This window comes from Mytilus trossulus, chromosome 12, assembly GCF_036588685.1.
Source record: "Mytilus trossulus isolate FHL-02 chromosome 12, PNRI_Mtr1.1.1.hap1, whole genome shotgun sequence".
Taxonomy (NCBI): domain Eukaryota; kingdom Metazoa; phylum Mollusca; class Bivalvia; order Mytilida; family Mytilidae; genus Mytilus; species Mytilus trossulus.
Window position 1 is genome coordinate 40,607,678 of NC_086384.1, and position 22,618 is coordinate 40,630,295.

At 32.3% G+C, this 22,618-nt stretch overlaps 1 protein-coding gene across 2 annotated transcripts; it reads right to left on the minus strand.

Annotated features, from left to right (window-relative positions):
• Positions 1-6,970: 6,970 nt before the first annotated feature.
• On the minus strand, positions 6,971-21,705 carry LOC134692076 (uncharacterized). 2 transcript variants are annotated; one of them, XM_063552441.1, is made up of 7 exons: positions 21,551-21,705; positions 15,324-15,427; positions 14,173-14,392; positions 13,265-13,417; positions 10,946-11,150; positions 9,771-9,800; positions 6,971-7,841 (listed from the first exon to the last, which is right to left on the minus strand). In XM_063552441.1, the coding sequence occupies exons 2-7, from the start codon at positions 15,417-15,419 to the stop codon at positions 7,802-7,804; spliced, it is 744 nt and encodes a 247-aa protein (XP_063408511.1). In that variant the 5' UTR covers positions 15,420-15,427; positions 21,551-21,705; the 3' UTR covers positions 6,971-7,801. The 2 variants fall into 2 exon arrangements, with proteins under 2 accessions (XP_063408511.1, XP_063408512.1); XM_063552442.1 differs by lacking the exon at positions 9,771-9,800.
• Between the last annotated feature and the right edge of the window lie 913 nt (positions 21,706-22,618).

A 22,618-nucleotide genomic window follows, 5' to 3' on the forward strand; every position in this document is an offset into this window, starting at 1 on the left:
AGGAGTATCACTCATAGCCGTCTGTCACTTCAAAACGAAGTATACAGTAAGAAGTTCCTGAAATTCAAACCATTTTGCCCCATACAGTGTTTCTCTATCTATAAAAATGTCAATAATTCTATAATAGTTGAGGAAGATGAGCTGTAGGCGCAAATATTCCTTTACATGCTGTTTTGGCAAAATCAATGGTTTAAGTTTATACATGGCAAGAATATTATATATATATTCCAGAGATGACCCTCCGATACCAGAGCTTAAAACATAACACTACGTTTGAGCTACACGAACCCAATCAGGTGTTACTGGTGGTAAGCAGTTCGTGTTCTGGTATTGTTTCCGTTTATTCCTCATGACAACAAAAAATAACGTGCTAGTCAGATAGATTCGGCGATGTAACTTGCCTTTTTTTTTTATAAACTATCATTATAAAAAAAGAAGTTGGGGTGTAATATCAATAAAACAGTTCTCCAGAAAAGACCATATGACACACACATTTACAACTAGAGGTCACCATACGGCCTCTTCAAACCCATCCCAAATATTCAGCCATAAAAGGACAAATGTAAAAAATAATCAAAGGTGGAAACTAAGGGCGGTTGTAATAGGTGAAAGGTCTAATACATGTACATGATATAGAAGTTATTGCAAAAACTCATTATAAACTTCAATTTTATTAACTCAAAGACCAGGAAACTATATACTCAGCTGTATTCATAAAACCATTCCGAATTTGTGTTCCTCGATGACCTTCAAATACGTACGTTATGCAGCTTTTCATTTTTTATTTAAGTGTAAATGATGAGTATTTTGTAAACGAAAGTAATTGCTGAATACTTTAGAATTTTCTGGGTTGAAACCATTTATGTACACCACCAGTTATGCTCTTGTACCAGGTATGGGACAATTACATATTGCTTGTATACTTTACAATTTTGGATTATACATTTAACAGCTGAAACACATATGTTGAATATATGATTAACATAAACTTAACTAGTATAACTATATAATATCTTTAAATGTGTTTGGAGATTCGTATACACAAGTAAACTACATATTCCTCGACTCATGTACACTGGCAGCTCTATTTGTATTGCCTGATCGATCAAATTCGGAAGTATAAGCAATAACTTTGACTGTATTGGAAGATTGTAATACCAATACATTATGTCTTTTTAATTTACCGTAAACAATTTTTCCATCATTTTGCTTCTGCTTCAAGGAGATAAACTTCTGGCCTTCAGCAATTATACCACTCGAAATAAGTTTTGAAAAAACATTTGATCTAGACATTTCGCAATACTAACTGCTTCCATTTTGATTAAACTTATAGCAATTGAACGACCAGCAGTCGCCCAGAGACCACCATCAAGTCCTATAATGCATGCTTTTTCGGTGTGGTAAATAGCGATCAGTGACACATAATCATTTGACCTTTTTATAGATTGTCAGTATAACTATCCCACGACATTGAACACCCTCCTTATTGACCTGAAATAAAACAAAAACATTATAGTAGTTGTTGTAGCTTGGTTGGCAGAGTGAGACATCGTATATTGATTAAACAGCTCAAAAAACACAATAAAGCAAATCTAAAATTGAGAATGGAAATGGGGAATGTGTCAAAGAGACAACAACCCGACCAAATAAAAAAACACAACAGCAGAAGGTCACCAACAGGTCTTCAATGTAGCGAGAAATTCCTGCACCCGGAGGCATCCTTCAGCTGGCCCCTAAACAAATATATACTAGTTCAGTGATAATGAACGCCATACTGATTTCAAAATTGTACACAAGAAACTAAAATTAAAATAATACAAGACTAACAAAGGCCAGAGGCCCCTGACTTGGAACAGGCGCAAAAATGCAGCGGGGTTAAACATGTTTGTGAGATCTCAACCCTCCCCCTATACCTCTAGCCAATGTAGAAAAGTAAACGCATAACAACACGCACATTAAAATTCAGTTCAAGAGAAGTCCGAGTCTGATGTCAGAAGATGTAACTTAAGAAAATAAACAAAATTACAATAATACATAAATAACAACAGACTACTAGCAGTTAACTGACATGCCAGCTCCAGACTTCAATTAAACTGACTGAAAGATTATGATTTCATCATATGAACATCAGGCACAATCCTTCCGGTTAGGGTTTAGTATCATACCATCATAACATATATGAGAAGAACATAACCCGTGTCATGCCAACAACTGCTTTTAGAATCAATGTGTTTAGTTCCGATGCAAAGACCTTATCAATGACTCAATATTAATGCCAAAATATGTAATCTTTAATGACTTGACAACAGTATCGTAATTATATCCCTTCTTAATAAGTCTATTCAAAGTTTTTGTAAGTTTCTGAGATGAATACTGACACCTTTGTGCTTTATAAAGAATATTTCCATAAAAAACTGGATGTGAAATACCTGAACGTATAAGAAGTCTGCATGTTGAGCTACATTACATACATGTAAGATCAGACCAGGTTCTGATTGGGAAAGTGTTGCTCCGTGTTGTATTCTATATGATGTTGTTTGTCTTCTGATCGTCTTTCTCTTCTTGCCTTGCCTTGCCTTGGTTTTGTCAATTTGTTTTCGACTTTAGAGTTTGAATATTCCCTCTATAACTTAAAAATTTGCAATATAAAAAAAAATGTTACTTAAAATTACAAAAGTGTTTTAACGACCACAAGGAATTCAAACGGTTTGCAAAACATTACCGTGTATGAATTCTCAGTTTACAAATATAAAGTAAGTATTACTAGGGATCAATGCAAAACAAATGTGGTTGCTTAATTAACAAACTACAGTTGAAATGGATTCACTTCAAACAATTTGTCCAGAAAAACATCAATAACATAAAGTGTACCTAGAATATCTTCTCACTTTTCTACTTTTTTTATAAATGATGTGGTATAATCTCGTAGCTCATCGACGGTCTTTTTTGCTTCTTATATTAACAGGCTCGTATTTTCTCAACTTTTCCTACTTTTCAAAGAATATGCTATTAACCGGGTATTTTTTCACCTTACTTACTTTTCTAGTAATAAAAAAATATTATGGTCTGATTGACTTATATATACCCTTAATGCATGCCTATATTGACGTGAACATATATCCTTTGACGCGCATGACAATTTATTATTTTAGAATAACTTTTACCAACTTACAGTATTAAATTAAGAAATCTAAGCAGACAATTTCAATTAAAGTAACGCGTATTTTTTGGTTTAATTTACAAAACATACGAAAATTAATTATTTCGATCTATTAGAGGTGTTAAATTTTGTTCCTTTTAATGCTGTTAAAATATATTTTATTTGAAAGATTTGAATAACTAGTTAGCTGTGCTTTAAAAATATCTTTGTTTTTGCGATTGATTTAAATTTTAACCAATGCACCAGCTGGCAGATATTTTTTTCAAATAGACAAAAAAAAATGTACAAAATAACTATGTTTCAATTATGGATTAAATAGTTCCTACATGTACTTGACTATTGTTAAATTTGTTTGCCTTTTCATCAGATATTGTAACAAAAGTCAGAACAAAGTTTTATTTCTTTTTTAAAATGGAATTAATTTTCAATTTTAATCAGAAAAGAAACGATTTCTTGATTGATGTTTTTGCTTGCTTCACATCCAGTTGTTAATATTCGATGCACAATTTAATAATAAATTCAAAAGGGAAATTGACCTGGATGACGGAAGGAAAATTTGGACTGCTAGCCTTCTGCAAATAAATGGCATGTTTAATATTGACAAATATTTTGCATTGCATTGCAAAATAACATCTACGGAGTAACAATGGTTTTTAATTGTACGGAATGCAACATTCTCCAAAAACTGCTTTAACTTACCCGCGCCTTCAGATCAGTATTAGCTACGTATTTATACATTCCGCATTGCCAAACGGGGTCATTTTGGCAACTATTTTGCTAGTGTATGGAAGAAGTCTGGTTATACCCTTTCGTATACCCCGCATAAACATGAGGGTATACATAAGAACACGATATATAATGTCAACGATATGCCCATCACCACTGTGAACAGATGGTGAAAAGTGGGAAAAACTGAGGGGACATTGAAAAACCATGTCCAACTAAATCGGTCAGCTTTGAATAATTTTGTTATAATTATTGATTTTGTTGACAGTAAATTATACACATACTAAGTAGGATTATTATACACATACTAAGTAGGATTATTATACACATACTAAGTAGGATTATTATACACACATTCATGCTATTATATAATCTGTCGATACCTATAGTTTGGTATTGTACAGGTCATGTTTCTCCTGACAGTTAGTTGCCTTTTTTATACATAACATCCGTTTGATGTTGAATGTGTACTGATTAATATTTTAGTATTAATCATGTGGTCATGAATATCAATCATGTGGTCATTTTTATATATTTCCTGTTTACAAAACTTTGAATTTTTCGAAAAACTAAGGATTTTCTTATTCCAGTCATTCATATCCTTAGTCCTATTTGTCACAACTTTTTGGAATTTGGATCCTCAATGCTCTTAAACTTTGTACTTGTTTGGCTTTATAAATATTTCGATTTGAGCGTCACTGATGGGTCTTATGTAGACAAAACGCGCGTATGGCGTAATAAATTACAATTCTGGTACTTTTGATAACTATTTAAACCACTGGGTCGATGCCACTGCTGGTGGACGTTTCGTCCCCGAGGGTATCAACATTTCGTTGTTGACATGAATATCAATCATGTAGTCAAATTTTATATATTTCCTGTTACAAAACTTTGAAATTTCGAGAAACTAAGGATTTTCTTATTCAAAGGAAAAGATATCCTTAGCCATATTTGGCACAACTTTTTAGAATTTTGGATCCTCAATGCTCTTCAACTTTGTACTGTTGTACTTGTTTGGCTTTATAAATATTTCTATTTGAGCGTCGCTGATGAGTCTTATGTAGACGAAACGCGCGTCTGGCGTACTAAATTATAATCCTGATACTTTTGATAACTATTAGTATTAAACACATGATTTTTTTCAATTAGTTGCTGTAAGCTCTGTTTTTCAACTACAGTAACTTGACTGTTACTCTCCAACTATTGCAACTCATTCATAATTCTGACCAAATTGCAAAAGGCTGAGTGAAATAGACAATTTACCTTTTCATTGATTAATATTCTACATAAACAAGGGGTACAATCAAAATCACGTGATGGATATACACACATCGGAAGTTACAGTCGAACTCGCCGCTTGAAAGGTTAGTAGTTGCATTTTATTGTTTATATCAATTAAATTTTGATTAATATATTGGCACACCGAATGTCGGATAGTATGTAGTTTTAAAATAGACAATAGTTTTTGCTAGAAAGCGTGCAGTTATTGCAAACACTTCGACACAGTTCCAAATTTTCGACGAACTTTTGTGTCGAAGTGTTAGCATTAACTGCACGCTTTCCAGCAAGGATAATTGTGTATTTCAAAGCTAGAAAGTATCCGACATTCGGTGCACTACCTCATTTATTAAATTTTATTGATATAAACAAGTAAATACGACTACTTACCTTTCAAGCGGTCTGCTCGACTGTTACTTCCGGTGTGTGTATATCCATCACGTGATTTTGATTGTACCCCTTGATAAAGGTGTTCACTGCTACTCAGAGATTCTTCGGTGAACTGTAATGATAGTAATAACTTGTTCTTGCTTCAATTCTTTTTTGCTGTTTTGTTCCGATAACAACCATTGAGTAACAAACAGGCTTCTGACTTTGAACAACCACATGCAGCATGTACATGTGTGAGCGACCTACCTCTTTTCTGATACAGTGGTACAGCACTGCTACAAAATTAAAGGAACTAAAAAAGAGACCGGAGTTGATCTGTACCATATAGGACATGTGGTTGTTAAATAAAATCAAATATAGATTTCAAGTCAAATCAAAACGGTTGTCAAGATATGGAGCGATCATGATCACTACTTTACCATAGAACATGGGGTTATCATCTGAAACCAAAGTTTTTGACCTTGAACTTTGACAAAGGAATTTTTACATGCATTTTGACACACCCTCTGGTGTTTATTAATATCAATTTCAAGAATAAACTTTGAAATCATAAAAGTTCCCAAGATATAGAGCCGACTCTATCTTTATCGTATTACATGCAGTTGCCAACTGAAACCCTAGTTTTTGACTTTGAACTTTGACATAGGCAGTTTTTCAAACATTATGACAAACCCTCTGGTGTTGGTTAATATACATGTCAAGTATAAACTTTGAAATCATAACCGTATACAAGATAAAAGGCCTAGGGGACATGATCCTTTCCATTGGACACGGGATTGTTAACACATTGGACACGGGATTGTTAACAGAAACCAAAGATGTTGACCTTTAACTTTAACCTAGGAAGTCAATGGAAGTTGTACAAACATTATGACACACCCTCTGGTATTGGATAATAAAATGTCAAGTATAAAGTATGGAAAAATAATGGTTCTCTAGATAATGATGGACGGACAGACAGACAGACAGGGGCTGATCATTATAGGGCAACCTGCCACCGGAAGGTGTCCTAATAAAATGTTACAAAATATAAAATTTTGTCATAGTTTGATGGGACCATGGTAACACTTGCACCTTGTATAACTCAATATTGCCTTATTTTCCCTTCTGCTATTTATGGTCTTCAGATGCGTTAAGAAATGAATGGATACCACTGGCACTTTAAAAACATTTGAGGTTGTCAAGGGTTTTGCAGTAGAGGAAAGCAAAGAACTATCACAGGCACTTGTCTCAGAAAAAAAATTCCTATATACCTTAATATATTAAGGGTATATAGTAAAAAAAAAATCTGAGACAAGTACATGTGGGAACTATCCTTATACCTAGCCAATTCAACCACTTAGTTCACAAGTTAACACTTTGAAGAGTTGAATGTCAAAACGTTATATTAAAACAAAATAGAAACATAATAAAACATAAAATATATTTTTTTATTTGGCTAACAGACAATAACAAATTACATGTGTTGCTATTCATTTCCTACCCTAATGGGTCTCTAATCCATGTGATAATGAAGCAACATGATACACATTTGTCCAACAAACATTCATGGAAAAATAATATGACAATTTAAAGCTACATCACAGGGATATATTTCTTTAAAATGAAATAGTATTTTATATAAAACTATAACAGCACTTCCTATTTTATCTGTTATACATTATAAAATTAAAAGATGATTTTCACATATAACTTTGAAATATCATAGTCATCTTGAAGTTAGAATCTAAGTTAAATATAAGTAATGCAAAATAATAGGCTCACAATGTGAACACTTACAAAGTCATCTAGTAATAGAGAACAATTAACAGTGGGCAATTATAACATCACAGCCTTTCAACATGGTGGAAAATATTTGTTAATATCAAATTTCTACTTTCAATAATTAATGGACAATGATTTTAAACAGTAACACCTGTCTATATGGAAACCTGTCTGCATTAAACTTGAATATCAAGATAAATAATATACCTGTAATAATTTTAACTGTCTAAATCAAACAACTATCAATTACAACCAAATAATATGTATAAAAGGCTTCATTATAGACAGGTTTTACTGTAAATTATTCCTAATTGTCATTCTCTCATTCCCTAGTTTATTACATTTTAACATATACTCAACATACATAATGCTTAAAATGTATCATCAGTATTTTGAGAATTCTCAGACATATTAATCCTGTCTCAAGACTGACTCGTGCACTAAAACAATTAACAGTGAATATAATCATCCTACTTCGGCTATTTAGACTTCTCCTTCTAGGTACATCTTCCTCCGTTGCCGTCTGAAATATGATGAAAATTGTTTTAAATACAAAACTTGAAAGTTCTGACAGAGTAGTATCATTCTGCTTTCAGATCAATTAAACAGGATAATCATTGATTGCTTAATCTCCAGTGGCAAATATTTGATGTTTTTTTTCAGGATAAGAACATGTTAATAGTGGTTAATAATTTGGTTCTGTAAATCAACTAAATAAATAACCTGACCTGATACATGTATTGATCTAAATTGAATTACATGTATATTTGATAAATACTATATATTTTAATTTGTTGTTGCTTTTTAATTGAAAAGAAGAATTTGATGAGTAAATCTCTATTTGACTTTCACAAGGATTTTATTTGTTGTTTTACAGATTGTATCCTATTTTTTGATATTTTGATATTTTGACTTTATACAATGGATTAATATGACAAGTGAGCCATACATAGCAGGAGACTCAAACCCTGTCCCTCTTTCTCTTTTTAGAGTTCATGCAGTTCCCTACTTTATGAATCGGTGATTTATTTTTTCTTAAATCAAAAATATTTTACCCAGGAAAACTATTTTAGATGTTAGAATAGGGAAACCAATTAGGGAGGGTAACGTACAGACAAGGATAAAATCTTAATGCTCCCCCATCTTTGGCGTAGGCATAAAAAAGGTCTTTATGCCTCAATATATGTGTTTGGTATAATCAATCTTCAAATTCCTACAATGCAAAACACCTTGAAATCTAGCTACAACTTACATTTAAATAGTTTTAAGAATAATATTTATGACTATGTACTCCTTTTAAATTTGATAACTAATTCCCTGTGAAAACGTATGCTTTTACAAAATCATAAAATTGAAATTGTGGTGTAATTTAAATCAACAATTTATTTACTGCAAACTATAGTTTGCTTGACTGCTTCAGTGGCAACAAGAAAGATCTGCATTATATTTGGCAATAATAAAGTTTCAAAGATGTTTCATAAAATTCAATTATAGTTTTGATTGACAAAAAAAACAATCACATGGTTTTAAATGTTTCGTTTCATAATTAATCATAACATCTATGGCTGCATGTATTCCATCTGACATATTCGTTATTACCGTAAGAATTAATTTCTTATTTCAAGCCTGACTTAATTTCAAGCTGACTATGTGGTATAGGTTTGACAAAAAACAAGCAGTTTGGTGGAAATAATTGCAAATATTCAAAACAAAGTGCAATTAAAGCAATAAAATATAGTGAACTTTGTGCCATTACCAGTGGCTATTCATACATTCATTAGATCATTTATTTATTTGTTCGTGCTATTTTCACACATGTCCATTGGTATGAGAAAAATATTTCTCATTTATAGAGGAACTCTGGGGAGAAAATAATTGGTTGAAATTTCATTTATGACATCCAATTATTTTGGTTTCTTCTGACTTCCCCATGTGACCTTGTGATAAAAGGTGACCATGCCTGATGAGGTCACATATAACATATATGAAGAACACAACTTTCTGCAAAATTTTTAAAGGAGAGGGATAAACTTGTTAATTAAGATATCAGGGTTTTAAATCATAAATTTTCAAATAGATGTGTCCAAAGTGACCTTTCTTGAATAACCTTATAATATCTGCTACCATCAACCAAAAAATATAAAAACATCCATGGATGTTTAAATTAACCTGAATACTTGAGTTAAATTTTATTTGATGTAAACAGCTCTTAAAACGAAAGTCAAATCCATATTAAAAGGGTAAGTTTCAAATCTTGATAATTTCTATTTCATCAATGGGGAATTTAAGGTAGGTAAGGCTATTGTTAATCATTGGAAATAATAGCAATTCCTATATTTACATTATTTTATGATATTCTAGCAGGAATTGTCAAAACTCATTTCTAACGTAATCATATATTGCATTGCTCAAAATAAAATACACACAAAGCTTGCTATTGTGCTGACTTTACCTGACAAACAATTCTGGTGTAAAAGCATCCCTGTATGACATGATTATAAATATATCATTAAATCTATTAGGAGGTACATGTACTGATACAAAAATTTATAAAATCTGTCACCTATGTAAGATTTTGCATTTAAAAAAATTATAATATATTGAAATTTAATATATGAAAAGTAGCATTTAGATAATGTACATTTTGTATATATTATCTACTTTGTTTCAATGGCTTTGAGTAAACAATAATGTGCTTCGTGAGATCAAACAATATCCTTCTATTTTCTGCAACAACAGGGTATTCTTTTAAAAAAATACTTAAAAGACATTGTCACACATAATAAATTTGAAATTTGAAAAACGATTTCATTTAGTTTTTCATTTTACAAAATATGTCTGTAAAATATTGCTTAAGTTTGTAATACAGTGGATTTAAATTATATCAAAACTAATAGGAAAAAATGTCTAGTAAACAAAAGATTGGCTGGAGGAAAGCCAATGTTAAATTATAAAAGGGAGATAACTTAAAATTCCATGAGATAAATCTAGTATTTATTCATCATTATTTTTATCATCTTGATCTAATCATTTTACAGCTGCTGACAAAATCCAAATCATGTATTTCATTCAGTCTTCTCACTCGCCTCACAAGGAGATCAAATTTCACACTTCAAAGAACAGGATTTCTTTTTTTCTCCATTATTAAAGGGAGATACCTTTAATTTTCATGGGTCAAAAGTAACAAATACTGACAAATTAAATATTTTAAAAGCAAAAGAAATGATTCTGTTAAATGTTACTTGTATTCTTTTTAACATATAAAATAATTCAACTGCAAAAAGTAAGATTGAACTACATGTACCTGAAATATCTTAACTGTCAAATATCTCTACAAAATTTTCCTCAGAGGGAGATTTCATTTTTGTAGGTAATTTAAAGTGTTAATTTGAATGCAGATAACAATTTTCAATAGGATTTTTATACTGCAGCTTGTTTCAAATAAACTCATTAATGAATAACAATAAATAATTGATTTGAACCTTTCATTATAAACTACTTATATCATATAAATAAATTGTCATTTTAGCATTTAATTGTTTAAAAAATACATGTATTTAAAGAGGGAGCATTATATTGCTCTGTTAAATCATTATGGCTTATAACCATGGTGACTTTTATACTTACGTTGTCATAATTGGCACTAATTTAGTTTTCAAACCAATGCTATCTGTATATTCTGAGTACGCTGGATATTTTCCTTTCCTTTCTAACACTTGAGATTTGTGTTGGTTCCTTATTGCCTCATATTCACCGATTGTTTTAGGTCTAATGTCTTGTAATATACCCGTTCTGTTTAGTGGAACTGTGGAACCAAACCATGTCTGGGAATCTGTAAAGAATAGTCAAATGTATTTGTGATTCAAGACATTTTTGATTCAATGGTATTTTTGATTCAATGGTATTTTTGATTCAATGGTATTTATGATTTAATGGTATTTGTAATCCAAACTCCAAAGGTATTTGTGATCCAATAGAATTTGTGATTCAATGGAATATGAGGTTCAATGGAATTTGAGATTCAATGAAATTTGAAATTTAATGAAATTTAAATCAATGGTGTTTGTGATTAAATTATATGTGTGATCCAATGAAATTTGTGATCCAATGAAATTTGAATCAATGCATATGGTATTCGTGATTAAATTATATGTGTGATCCAATGGAGTTTGTGATTCAATGAAATTTGTGATTCAATGGTATTTGTGATCCTATGGAATTTATGAATCATGGCATTTGTGATACAATGGTAATTATGATTCACATATGTAAGAATTATATGGTTGCAACAATATCGGTACTGTATAAGTCATTCATGTGATTTCCAACACTTGCTCAGTCTATAAATTTCATCAAGAGTTATTATAGTTACAGATATGATTGATTGATTGATTGTTGGTTGCTTAACGTCCAGTGGCAAATATTTCATGCATATTCAGGACTTTGATATGAAGATGCCCCACTAATCCAGACTCTGACTAATGGTTTATTCATTGAATTAATTCAAATTGTGTATTTTACAAGGTACAACTCAAAGATAAAGTGAACTTTATAGACATGAATAATAATGAGAATGTAAGAAAAAAAGAGGCATGCCACAGCAACTCCCCATGGCAGTATTTTGATAAATTTAACTAAGAATGGCAGGAAATCCTGTAATTTATGTGTAAAATCTGTATTTGAGACAGTTTTCTGCTGTTCAAACAAAAGTAATTGAATTCAAATATTCGAATCATAATGAATTCAAATAATACATAACATGCACAATGTCAATATAATCATTAATTTGTGTAGTGATTTCATAAATCTTTTTCTAAATACTGATATAAGTGTTGGCATGGTGGTTTCATGAAGTGTAAACTTAAAAGCATTATTACTTAATTCAATACCAAAACTAACAAATGCATAACCATAAATTTAAGCTTTGATGCATTTTTATTGTGATTTAGAATACCTTCTCTGAAAGATCTTTCCTATAAAGATTGAGCAGATATATCTATTAAAATATATCAAATGAATCAGTTACTTAATATTATGTAATAGCATAATACTTCAGTGATTTAAATTGGCTTCTGTCTGAAAAAGCAGTGATCATGCACCTTAATATTGTGATTTTATGTAAAGGTAAATTGTAATCATGCATTCAAATATATTGAGATATTAAAATTTTAGCTTAAATATTGTTTCTAATCATACCTGTGTAAATTTTCATATTCAACCATCTATAACGATATCTTTCATCAAAATGTTTACAAATGAATAAATGGACACTACAAGGTGAGTCTGAACCAGCCAACAAATAACCAAAAAACTTCTTCAAGTGAGCAAAATAAATTTAATTTACTTTTCCTAAATTATTCTCTGTAAACTAGCTACATATGTACCTCCCTGCTCCAGTCTCTATTTCAGTTCTAAATGATTATTATTTATTTATCAGGTGTAAAAAGAGCCTTATTTGATCTATCATAGATAATTTTCACTACTTTGTTCTAGATATTCTTTATAACAGCACTCAGCAGCAGGCCAGGGTTGTTTGGTTAGATGCATTGTCAATTTCAATTGAACATATATATGCTACAGCTACATGTATACCAGTTATGAAAAGTTTAATCAACTTCTTTTTTACAAGTTATCATTATTTAAAAATGTAAAAGATGTAATGATACAAAACGAAAAATACATGAGGTAAAAAAAAAAATTCTGTTTAGGTTACCATGGTTACCAAAAGTTACATATGTAGGTACATGCATGAGATTTATTAATAACCTTAATTTCTTTTACTTAATTATTTTCAAAGATTATCTGAGCGTGAAAGGAGATACAATCTGGGCTAATAATAATAACCAAAAATGACAGAAAAATTATATGAAATGGCCTAGGGTATAGGTACAGAAAATTCTTTTCAACTATTTTTTTTGTTAGCCCTGTCTGGATTACAATACTTACTTGGATTCCTCATTAAGTAGTACCCCTCCCCTGGTCGACCATGTTTCATGTGAACTGTTCCTGGTCTGTTTGTATTCTGTCGTCTGTATAGCTCTGTATTGACAAATCTATTAGGATCTTCTGGTCTGTTAAAATGTTGAACAGTCCTCACTCCTGAAAAACATAAAGTATGACACTTATTTACTTTTACACACATAAAACAAGAGAGTCATACATGTAACTATATTTAAATGTTTGTCTATCTGTCCAGTAGTGGATCCAGGGGGAGGGTTACGGGGGTTGGACCCCCCTTTTTTTGCCGATCAATGCATTTGAATGGGGACATATGGTTTGACCCCCCCCCCTTTATCCTGGGTTGGGAACCCCACCTTTTTTAAATATCTGGATTAGCCCCTGCTGTCTGTCTGTAAATCCATTTTTTGAAAACTTTTGATTTTAATTCTTTATCAAAGAACGATTTTATATTTGGTCTGGATATTTATTGCATTGATGTGAACAGTTTGATTTGCTGAGTAGTCATTTTAAATTTTAGGTTTCTCAGAATTTTTGCTATTATACCCACAAAATGTTTAATCACTAATAGTTTAACAAGGGCCCAGTTAACAAACTAAGTACAATATCATTTTTGATACTTCAATCTGTAAAGGGTAAATTTCATCTTTTTTATTTTACTTTTCTGACAAAATTGAAATATGTCAGTTCAAGGTAAAATCTGAGTATTATCTGATAAGCGGAAAAACCTGAAAAAAAATTAAAAAAAGATGGTTGAAGTTTAAAGTTATAATTATTTCGACAAACTCTTTCACCGATCATGATTTCTTATCACCACAATTGAATTATTTTTGATAATTGTGAGAGAAAAAAATGACTGCCTGCAGAAACACTGCTTTTATAGACTGATCACTAACCAACTTTATCAGGTCCCCATCTTTGTGATGCTCCTAATATACTATTATTGTGGTCTTTAGCTGGATCTCTTTGCCACTGTGTGTCAATCCAGCAATGAGGTTGTGACAGGTGACCTCTAAACAAATGTTCATTGGTACATGTGGCATATCTGTCCAAAGTCCATCCTTTATCTGGATAGGCCTTCTCAGGTTTACTGGTCATAAAAAAGGCTGAGGGATCCTACAAAAAAATATGATACATTAAAATTTCTGGTCACTTTAATACAAACAGATATTAAATTAAAACTTCTGGTCACTTTAATGCAAAAAGACATCTGCAATAAAACTTCTATTAGAAATAATTAAGACTTTATAAAACTAAGAGAGCAATACTTTTTTTTCTAAGAGTACTTTGTATAAAAAATTAAGATATATTTTGTACATGTAGTTTTTATATATATATAATTCAATCATTAAATAAACAAGGTGTAGTGTAATAAAATCTATATTTATTTGTGTTATAGACAACATTTCAGTGTATTATATATGTAATGGAATAAGAATGGCAGACAAACAGAAGTGGTTTTAAAATATATTCCCAATTCAACTTATTTAATGCTTATAACATGTATAACTTTCAACCAAAGACAACAAATATTTCAATGATATCCAAAAAACCTTCGAGAAAATTACAACTTAAATAATGTTTGTATTAACCAACTTTCTTGCAATAAATGGTTTCTATGAATATATCAAATTTTAAGAAGCACTATAGTGTTTTGAAAATTTATATGCATAAAATCAAAATTGCTCACAGTCACTAGGTATCCCTAGACAGTATAAGATATATGGTGAAATCAGCTAATGCAAGTAGATCCACCTTACTATGGAAATTATCAGTTAAATAGATGATCTGCTAACCCTTGTGGAGCACATGAAATCACATCAGGTTTTTCAAAGAAGTTAGTGTTGCTCAGTCTCTAATTTTCTATGAACATTGTGTTGTTATACTGAAATGTAACTGTATTTACATTTGTGTATTGTTTACATGTATCTGTTGGTTTTCGATTTTTAGTTTGAATGTCCCTTGTGTATCAGTTGTCTCTCTTTTTGAAACACCTTAAAAAAAAAATATGTATACATGCATATATCAAGATAATTTTTTGTTGTACCTTTTTTAGATTACCAATCTGTGTATCTGTTAGTGTGGTGTAAGGATCTCTTGCTGTCCTAGGCTTTTTAGTAATCATATCGATTTCTGTTGCCATGGTTAAATCTGAAAATACAAATATTTGACTACATCAATTATATATTCCTACTTTTATCCAAATTACACAACAAAAATGTATTAAAATCTAGTAGAATAAAATACAAGAGTACACACACTGAAATGTCTCGCCTTCTTTACTAATCATTGATATTATGTTGAAAGTCCTAAATATAAAGCTTTATTACAACTGTCACATAAACCAAGAAAACTAAACATTGACTTTTGAACCATGAAAATGAGGTCAAGGTCAGATAAACCATGCCAGGTAGACATGTACAGCTAACAATTCTTCCAAACAACAAATATAGTTGACCTCATAATTGCTTATAGTTTAAGAAAAACAGACTAAAACATAAAAACTTAACACAGAGCAATGAACTGTGAAAATGAGGTCAAGGTCAAATAAAACCTGCATTACTGACCTATAGATCATAAAATATTTCCAAACAACAAATAAGGTTGACATATTGCATATAATATTAGAAAAAAATACCAAAACCCAAAAATTAGCTTTGACCATTCAATCATGAAAATGAGGTCAAGGTCAGATGACACCTGCCAGCTAGACATGTACATGTACACCTTACAATCATTGCATACACCAAATATAGTAGACCTATTGCATACAGAATAAGAAAAACAGACCAAAACACAAAAACTTAACTACAACCACTGAACCATGAAATGAGGTAAAGGTCAGATGACACCTGCCAGTTGGACATGTACACCTAACAATGCTTCCATACACCCAATATACTAGACCTACTACTTATAGTATCTGAGATATGGACTTGATCACCAAAATTTAACCTTGTTCACTGATCCATGAAATGAGGTCGAGGTCAAGTGAAAACTGTCCGACGGGTATGAGGACCTTGCAAGGTACGCGCATATCAAATATAGTTATCCTATTACTTATAATAAGAGAGAATTTAACATTACAAAAAATCTTAACTTTTTTTTCAAGAAGTCACTGAACCATGACAATGAGGTCAAGGTCATTGGACATGTGACTGACGGAAACTTCGTAACATGAGGCATACACATACAAAGTATGAAGAATCCAGGTCTTCCACCTTCTAAAATATAAAGCTTTTAAGAAGTGAGCTAACACCGCCGCCGCCGGATCACTATCACTATGACGAGCTTTCTGCAACAAAAGTTGCAGGCTCCACAAAAATGAAATGTTGGATGTCTATCAATGACTAAAATAATAGCAACTCAAAAGCACAATAAAAGATAGCTATGGAACATGATACATATGTAGTTCTTGTGGTCCTTAAAGTGTTTTTTACATTTGTGAACTGAAAATTGTAAAAAATATCACAGAAGGACTACGATTCTGCAGCTAAACAAAAGCTAATTGTAAAATTAAAAGGTATTTTGTAATACATGTAGATATAGAAATCGTTTTTATCTTGTGACTTGAAATAAGAAACAAATTTAGGAGGTGGCAGCTAAATAATACATCGATGTTTTCATGGTTTCACTAAGGAGACTTTTTTTAATTCTAGTCTCTTTGGCATGTTTAGCATGTAGTTAAATTGGCACCTGGTCATATCGGCAAGAAGTTTAGTCAATTACTGCACCTACTCCAACGACTTGAAAAGTTCACTACGTTGTTCCAATCATAGCCTTTAAAACCCCTTGAAAACAGTTACCGGAAGAATCTTTAAGAAATTAATTCGAGGATTGTTATATTCAATTTCAATATTTTATTGGAAAGAGCACAATAGAGGCATGATCCAAATACAGACAATTATAATATTAAAACCACATATAAATGAAATGAAGATTCATGTAACATGAGCCAATTCTATGTACCGAATCATTTGTATTGTATTTTGTTGGGAAATTATCATAAAACATTTGGACGACTTGTTTGATTGCCTAATATGTTCAGTAACTCCTATACCACTCTCTTATAGTAATATGGGAACGAAGTCCCCAATAATAGTAGAAAATCAATTAAATAAAAATTGGGAAAATTTTCCCAAATTTTCATTGTACTACTGAACTTAAAATCGTTCAATTTTTTTTATGTCATGTTTTGAATTCCCCCATCTGCGCAAATATCTACAATGTACTTCCTTTTTCCGGTCTCTTCTGTATAAAACTTTGAGTAAAATATATATATTTATCAGTCTAGTATAAAATAGGAAGGAACACAATACCAATTTCATTTTTAATAATTCCTTGATATGAAAAAACGTTACCTGATGATAGCCCTTCTTTGTTTACATGGATTTGCATATGACGTCATAACTTAAATAACGTCACAACTAAAATCGCTAACAACATACCCAAAATCGGAAAAGTTACGGTATTTTCGTTTTTCTTTTTTTTAACAAATATTTAGTTACAAAAAATAATTCATACAGAATTCGTCCCCATTTACAGGTAATGCCTGCCTCATATTAGTAATAATTCACAACAATTTCAAAGTGATTGTTGCTTGTTGACGTCAGAAGGTTATTTGGAGAAGATCTATTAAGTTTTTCAGTGGCAAAATTCAGCTGAATACCAATAATGTAAATACGTTTATTGACAACATATTTGTTACGTTCGGAGGACGTGTTTTTCAACAGACTGTCGGCATCCCAATGGGAACAAACTGTGCCCCTCTACTTGCTGAATTGTTTCTTTATTATTATGAGGCTGACTTCATGCAGGAACTTCTTAGGAAGAAAGATAAGAAGTTAGCAATATCCTTTAACTCTACTTTTCGCTATATAGATGACGTTCTTTCACTAAACAATTCAAAATTTGGTGACTATGTGGATCGCATCTATCCCATCGAATTGGAGATAAAGGATACTACAGATACAGTTAAGTCCGCTTCATATCTTGACTTACATCTAGAAATTGACAATGAGGGTCGGTTGAAGACAAAACTTTACGACAAAAGAGATGATTTCAGCTTTCCAATTGTGAACTTTCCATTTCTAAGTAGCAACATTGCAGCAGCACCTGCATACGGGGTATATATCTCCCAATTGATACGATATTCCTGTGCTTGCATTTCCTATCATGATTTTCTTGATAGAGGGTTACTGCTCACAAGGAAGCTATTAAACCAAGAGTTCCAAATGGTGAAGTTGAAATCATTCCTTTGTAAATTTTACGGACGCCATCACGAGTTGGTTGACCGTTATGGAATAACCGTTTCACAAATGATATCGGATATGTTCCTTACGTCGTAACTACAATTCCCTTCCTATTCATGAATTTGACCTACCGAATTAGACTATTTACCGGATTTGTAATCCCATAAGCAAAACGACAGGTGCAGCATGTGGAGCAGGATCTTCTTACCCTTCCAGAGCACCTGAGATCACCCCTAGTTTTTGGTGGGGTTCGTGTTGTTTATTCTTTAGTTTTCTATGTTGTGTCATGTGTACTATTGTTTTTCTGTTTGTCTTTTTCATTTTTAGCCATGGCGTTGTCAGTTTGTTTTAGATTAACGAGTTTGACTATCCCTTTGACAAATGGAAGTTTTTAACGACCTTGACTGGCTATACAGCCCTTGCAAGGTCGGCCCTGGCTTGCGCTTTTTTGGGCATTAAATAATTCATATTTTTACCATGTGGTAATTTAAATAATTTAGAATGGTAAGAAAGTTTAATAAAAACTAAAATTTAAAAAGCAAAAATTTGTATAAATAAATGAATAAAAAAAGTAAAAAATTTAAGATTAAGTAAATAATAAAATAATTAAAAATAATTAAAGACTATAAAAATAAATATAATAAAATAATATAGAAATAATTTTGTATAAAAATGAAAATAAAATAAAACAAAATAAATAAATAATTTTTAAACACTGAGCCACCGGAAGTAAGAACAGGAGGAAAGCTTGGCTAAGCAAACAGCAGTGAACGGCAGCAATGTTGTCCTGGTACACCAGCAGCCAAGTAAAGAGCGGATAATTTTGATATGCCAAATTGTGTATGTGAATTTATATGCCAAATATTATGTATAAACCACAATAAGCCTAAATTTGTGTATGTGAGTTTTGCAAAAATATTTAGTGGGATGTTTTGTATGTACTAGAAAAAAGAAAAGTGAAAAAAAAAAAAAAACAAAAACAAACGGTGTATGTAAATTTTGACTGCTTTGTGCTAGCCTACCGTAGTTGCAGGACTTTAGAGTACTAGTACACTGGAACACTTATCCGCAGGAAGACAGTGCCCCACTAAACTGTCCCTTTGGTATCTTTCTGTATCTGTATGTATACGTTGAAGATACCAATTCTGGCTTTTACTCAAAGGGAGAGAGAGACACCTATTGGCGGTGTTGGAGAGCAGCCGTGAAGCTCTCAACTGTATCTGCGCATACAATACGATCCTCTAGTGGGTTCCAATGTAGTACACTCTTGACGAAGAAAGAGTTCTTATATGGATCGGTGTTGCTTGGAATAGTATCTAGTGCCTTAGAATTGTGCTTCACTGAATTTGTCACTATATTGGCACATACAAAATTGTCAAATGTTTTAGGTTTGATTTTCCTCTAAGGTTTACTTTTAACAAGAAAATCGTCAGGATTAATAGCTAGGACCAACCCCTCAACCACTTTGTACAGAAATACTAGCCGTTGACTTGTTCTTTTTGTTTGTAGGTTGTCTAGATCTAACTCGGCTAGCATTTTGGTGACCGACCCCTCTTCTCTAGACCTATAGTCGCCCGTGATGAATCTAGCTGCTCTGCGTTGTATTCTTTCCAATTGATTTATATCATGTTGTGTATATGGGTCCCATATTATGGCACCATATTCCATAGTTGATCGTACTAATGATATATATGCGGTCTTTTTGCAATCTTTTGGGCAGAAGCGTAGATTTCTTCTTAAAAAGCCGAGTGTCGAATTGGCTTTCTTGGCAACATTTGAGATGTGCGTGGTCCATTTTAGGTCTTCTGATATTTGTAAGCCTAGATATGGGTTGTGTTGGACTTGTTGTAGTACATGTCCGTCTAGGCTGTGCATCTTCTGGCTTTTATTCTTAATGCTAAGTATATAGCACTTCTTTGCATTGAAGCGCATGCCCCAGTTTGTGGCCCATACTTCTAGGTTTTGGAGGTCTCGTTGTAGGAGTGTGTGGTCATGTTGACTATTTATGTTCCTGTACAGGAGGCAGTCATCTGCGAAAAGTCTGACAGATGATTGTACTGAATCTGGATGGTTGTTTATGTGGCAGAGGAAGAGAAGGGGTCCTAGTACTGTACCTTGTGGCACACCGGAGTCAACTGAAGCTTCTTCTGATTCCTCCCCATCTACGACAGCTTTCATTTTCCTTTGGGTTAGGAACATCTCCAACCATTTGTTTAGTGGTCCTCTTATACTGTATTCGTTCATTTTGTGCAGTAGTTTGTTGTGCGGCACAGTGTCAAACGCTTTGAAGAAGTCCAGTATAGCTACATCAATTTGTTTTCCTGCCTCGAAGGCTTTCATGAAGTCGTGTAGTGTGACTAGCAGTTGGGTTTCACAGGAATAGCCTGACCTGAAGCCATGGTTTAGTGATGTAAGTACTCTGTGCTTCTCTAGATGTTTAAGTATATGTCTACAGATTATATGTTCCAGTAGCTTGCATGGTACAGATGTTAAGGATACTGGTCTGTAGTTTTCTGGTGCATGTTTGTCTCCCTTTTTGAAGACACTTGATATGTTTGCATTTAGCCAGTCTCTTGGTAATGTACCAGTGTTGATGGATTTTTGGAATATCATTGTAAGTCCAGGTGCTAGTTGTTTTGAGCATTCTTTCAATATACGGTTTGGTATGCCGTCTGGTCCTGATGCCTTGAATGTATTCAGTTTTTTCAGCAGCTTTTCGACTCCATCTGTATTTATGTATATGCTTTTTATGTGCTTTGATGTTGTTGGCAGAGTTTTGTCTTTATTTCTTGTAAATACTGAGCTGAATTGTTTGATCAGTAATTCTGCTTTCCCTTTGCTGTCATTGATTAGGTGGCCGTTGCTTTTAAGGGGTGCTATTCTTCTTTTATACACGGGCACCTGTTAGAGTTTGAAAGAGAGGTATGCATTCTCTGTGAAGTTCTTTAAAATAAATGAGAGGGGTATTATTTCATATGTGAAGAATGATGGAGCATTTAACAAGGGTTTCGCGAAGTTTTACCTGTTTGTTGACAATCAATAGGAAAGTTAAGAAAAAACGAGAGACCGGAAGTAAACCGTTGCTACAACCATTCACTGCGGTCTCTTGACAACACTGACAGAAGTTATTTTAAGAATATCAAGCCGCTGATAATATTCAGATATTTCTCGTTCATCAAGTTATCAAAGTAAAGTATGTTCTTATTTTATTCTCAAATGATTCTTTAATAGCCAGGAAAATTCACCCCGATTCTGAAAATAGGAACTACCTAAAAGACATACTATAATTCTGAACTCGGATCATACAGTTCTATTATATACAATCAATGAATTAATTAATTTTCGATGAACATAATGTATTGACTGAACAATTCGCTAACTTTCTTATTAAATAAGGAGATATAGCTATATAGGACAACGATGACATAAACGCTAATGTGTCGCACCGCAAATTTAAAGCTGAGCGTGTGGTTGACTGCAGATTGTTACCCAAAGAAAACATTGTCAACCGCGGCGAATGCAAGGTTGGTAATGTGAAGTTTTTTCTAGTGTTCTGTCACCGTATCAGTTATAAAATTATGGATGGAGACCTTCGTTCTTGTATTCTTTATTTTTTATATAATTTTATATATTTCTTTATTCATTTTGCCCAAAATATAATTCCCAACTTTATATTCTCTATTTTCTATTCTGTAAAACTCACAACCTTACTGTCAGTCGCTATGTGGTTTTTTTATTTATCATACTAATCATGAATTTTCTGACATTATCGAGTCTTTTGCATTATAACTCTATGATGTACATGTACATAACAATGTGTAGCAGGAACAATTCTGCCTAAGATTCGGGAGTGCGGACCACAGCTAATTCTAGTTTGTAAACTGATGTGCGGAAAACGACTGATGCCAAAAGTGATGAGCTGTAATAAATCTAAGTAAATAAAAACCAAAAACTGAAAACAATATATGATTTAATTATCAAAGTTCAACTGTTATCATGTAAAGCCAAACATATGTAGAAATGGAGCATTCCATAACTTCAAATTAACCGTACTAAGGAGGCATGTAGCAAATTCACTAATGTAATCGAT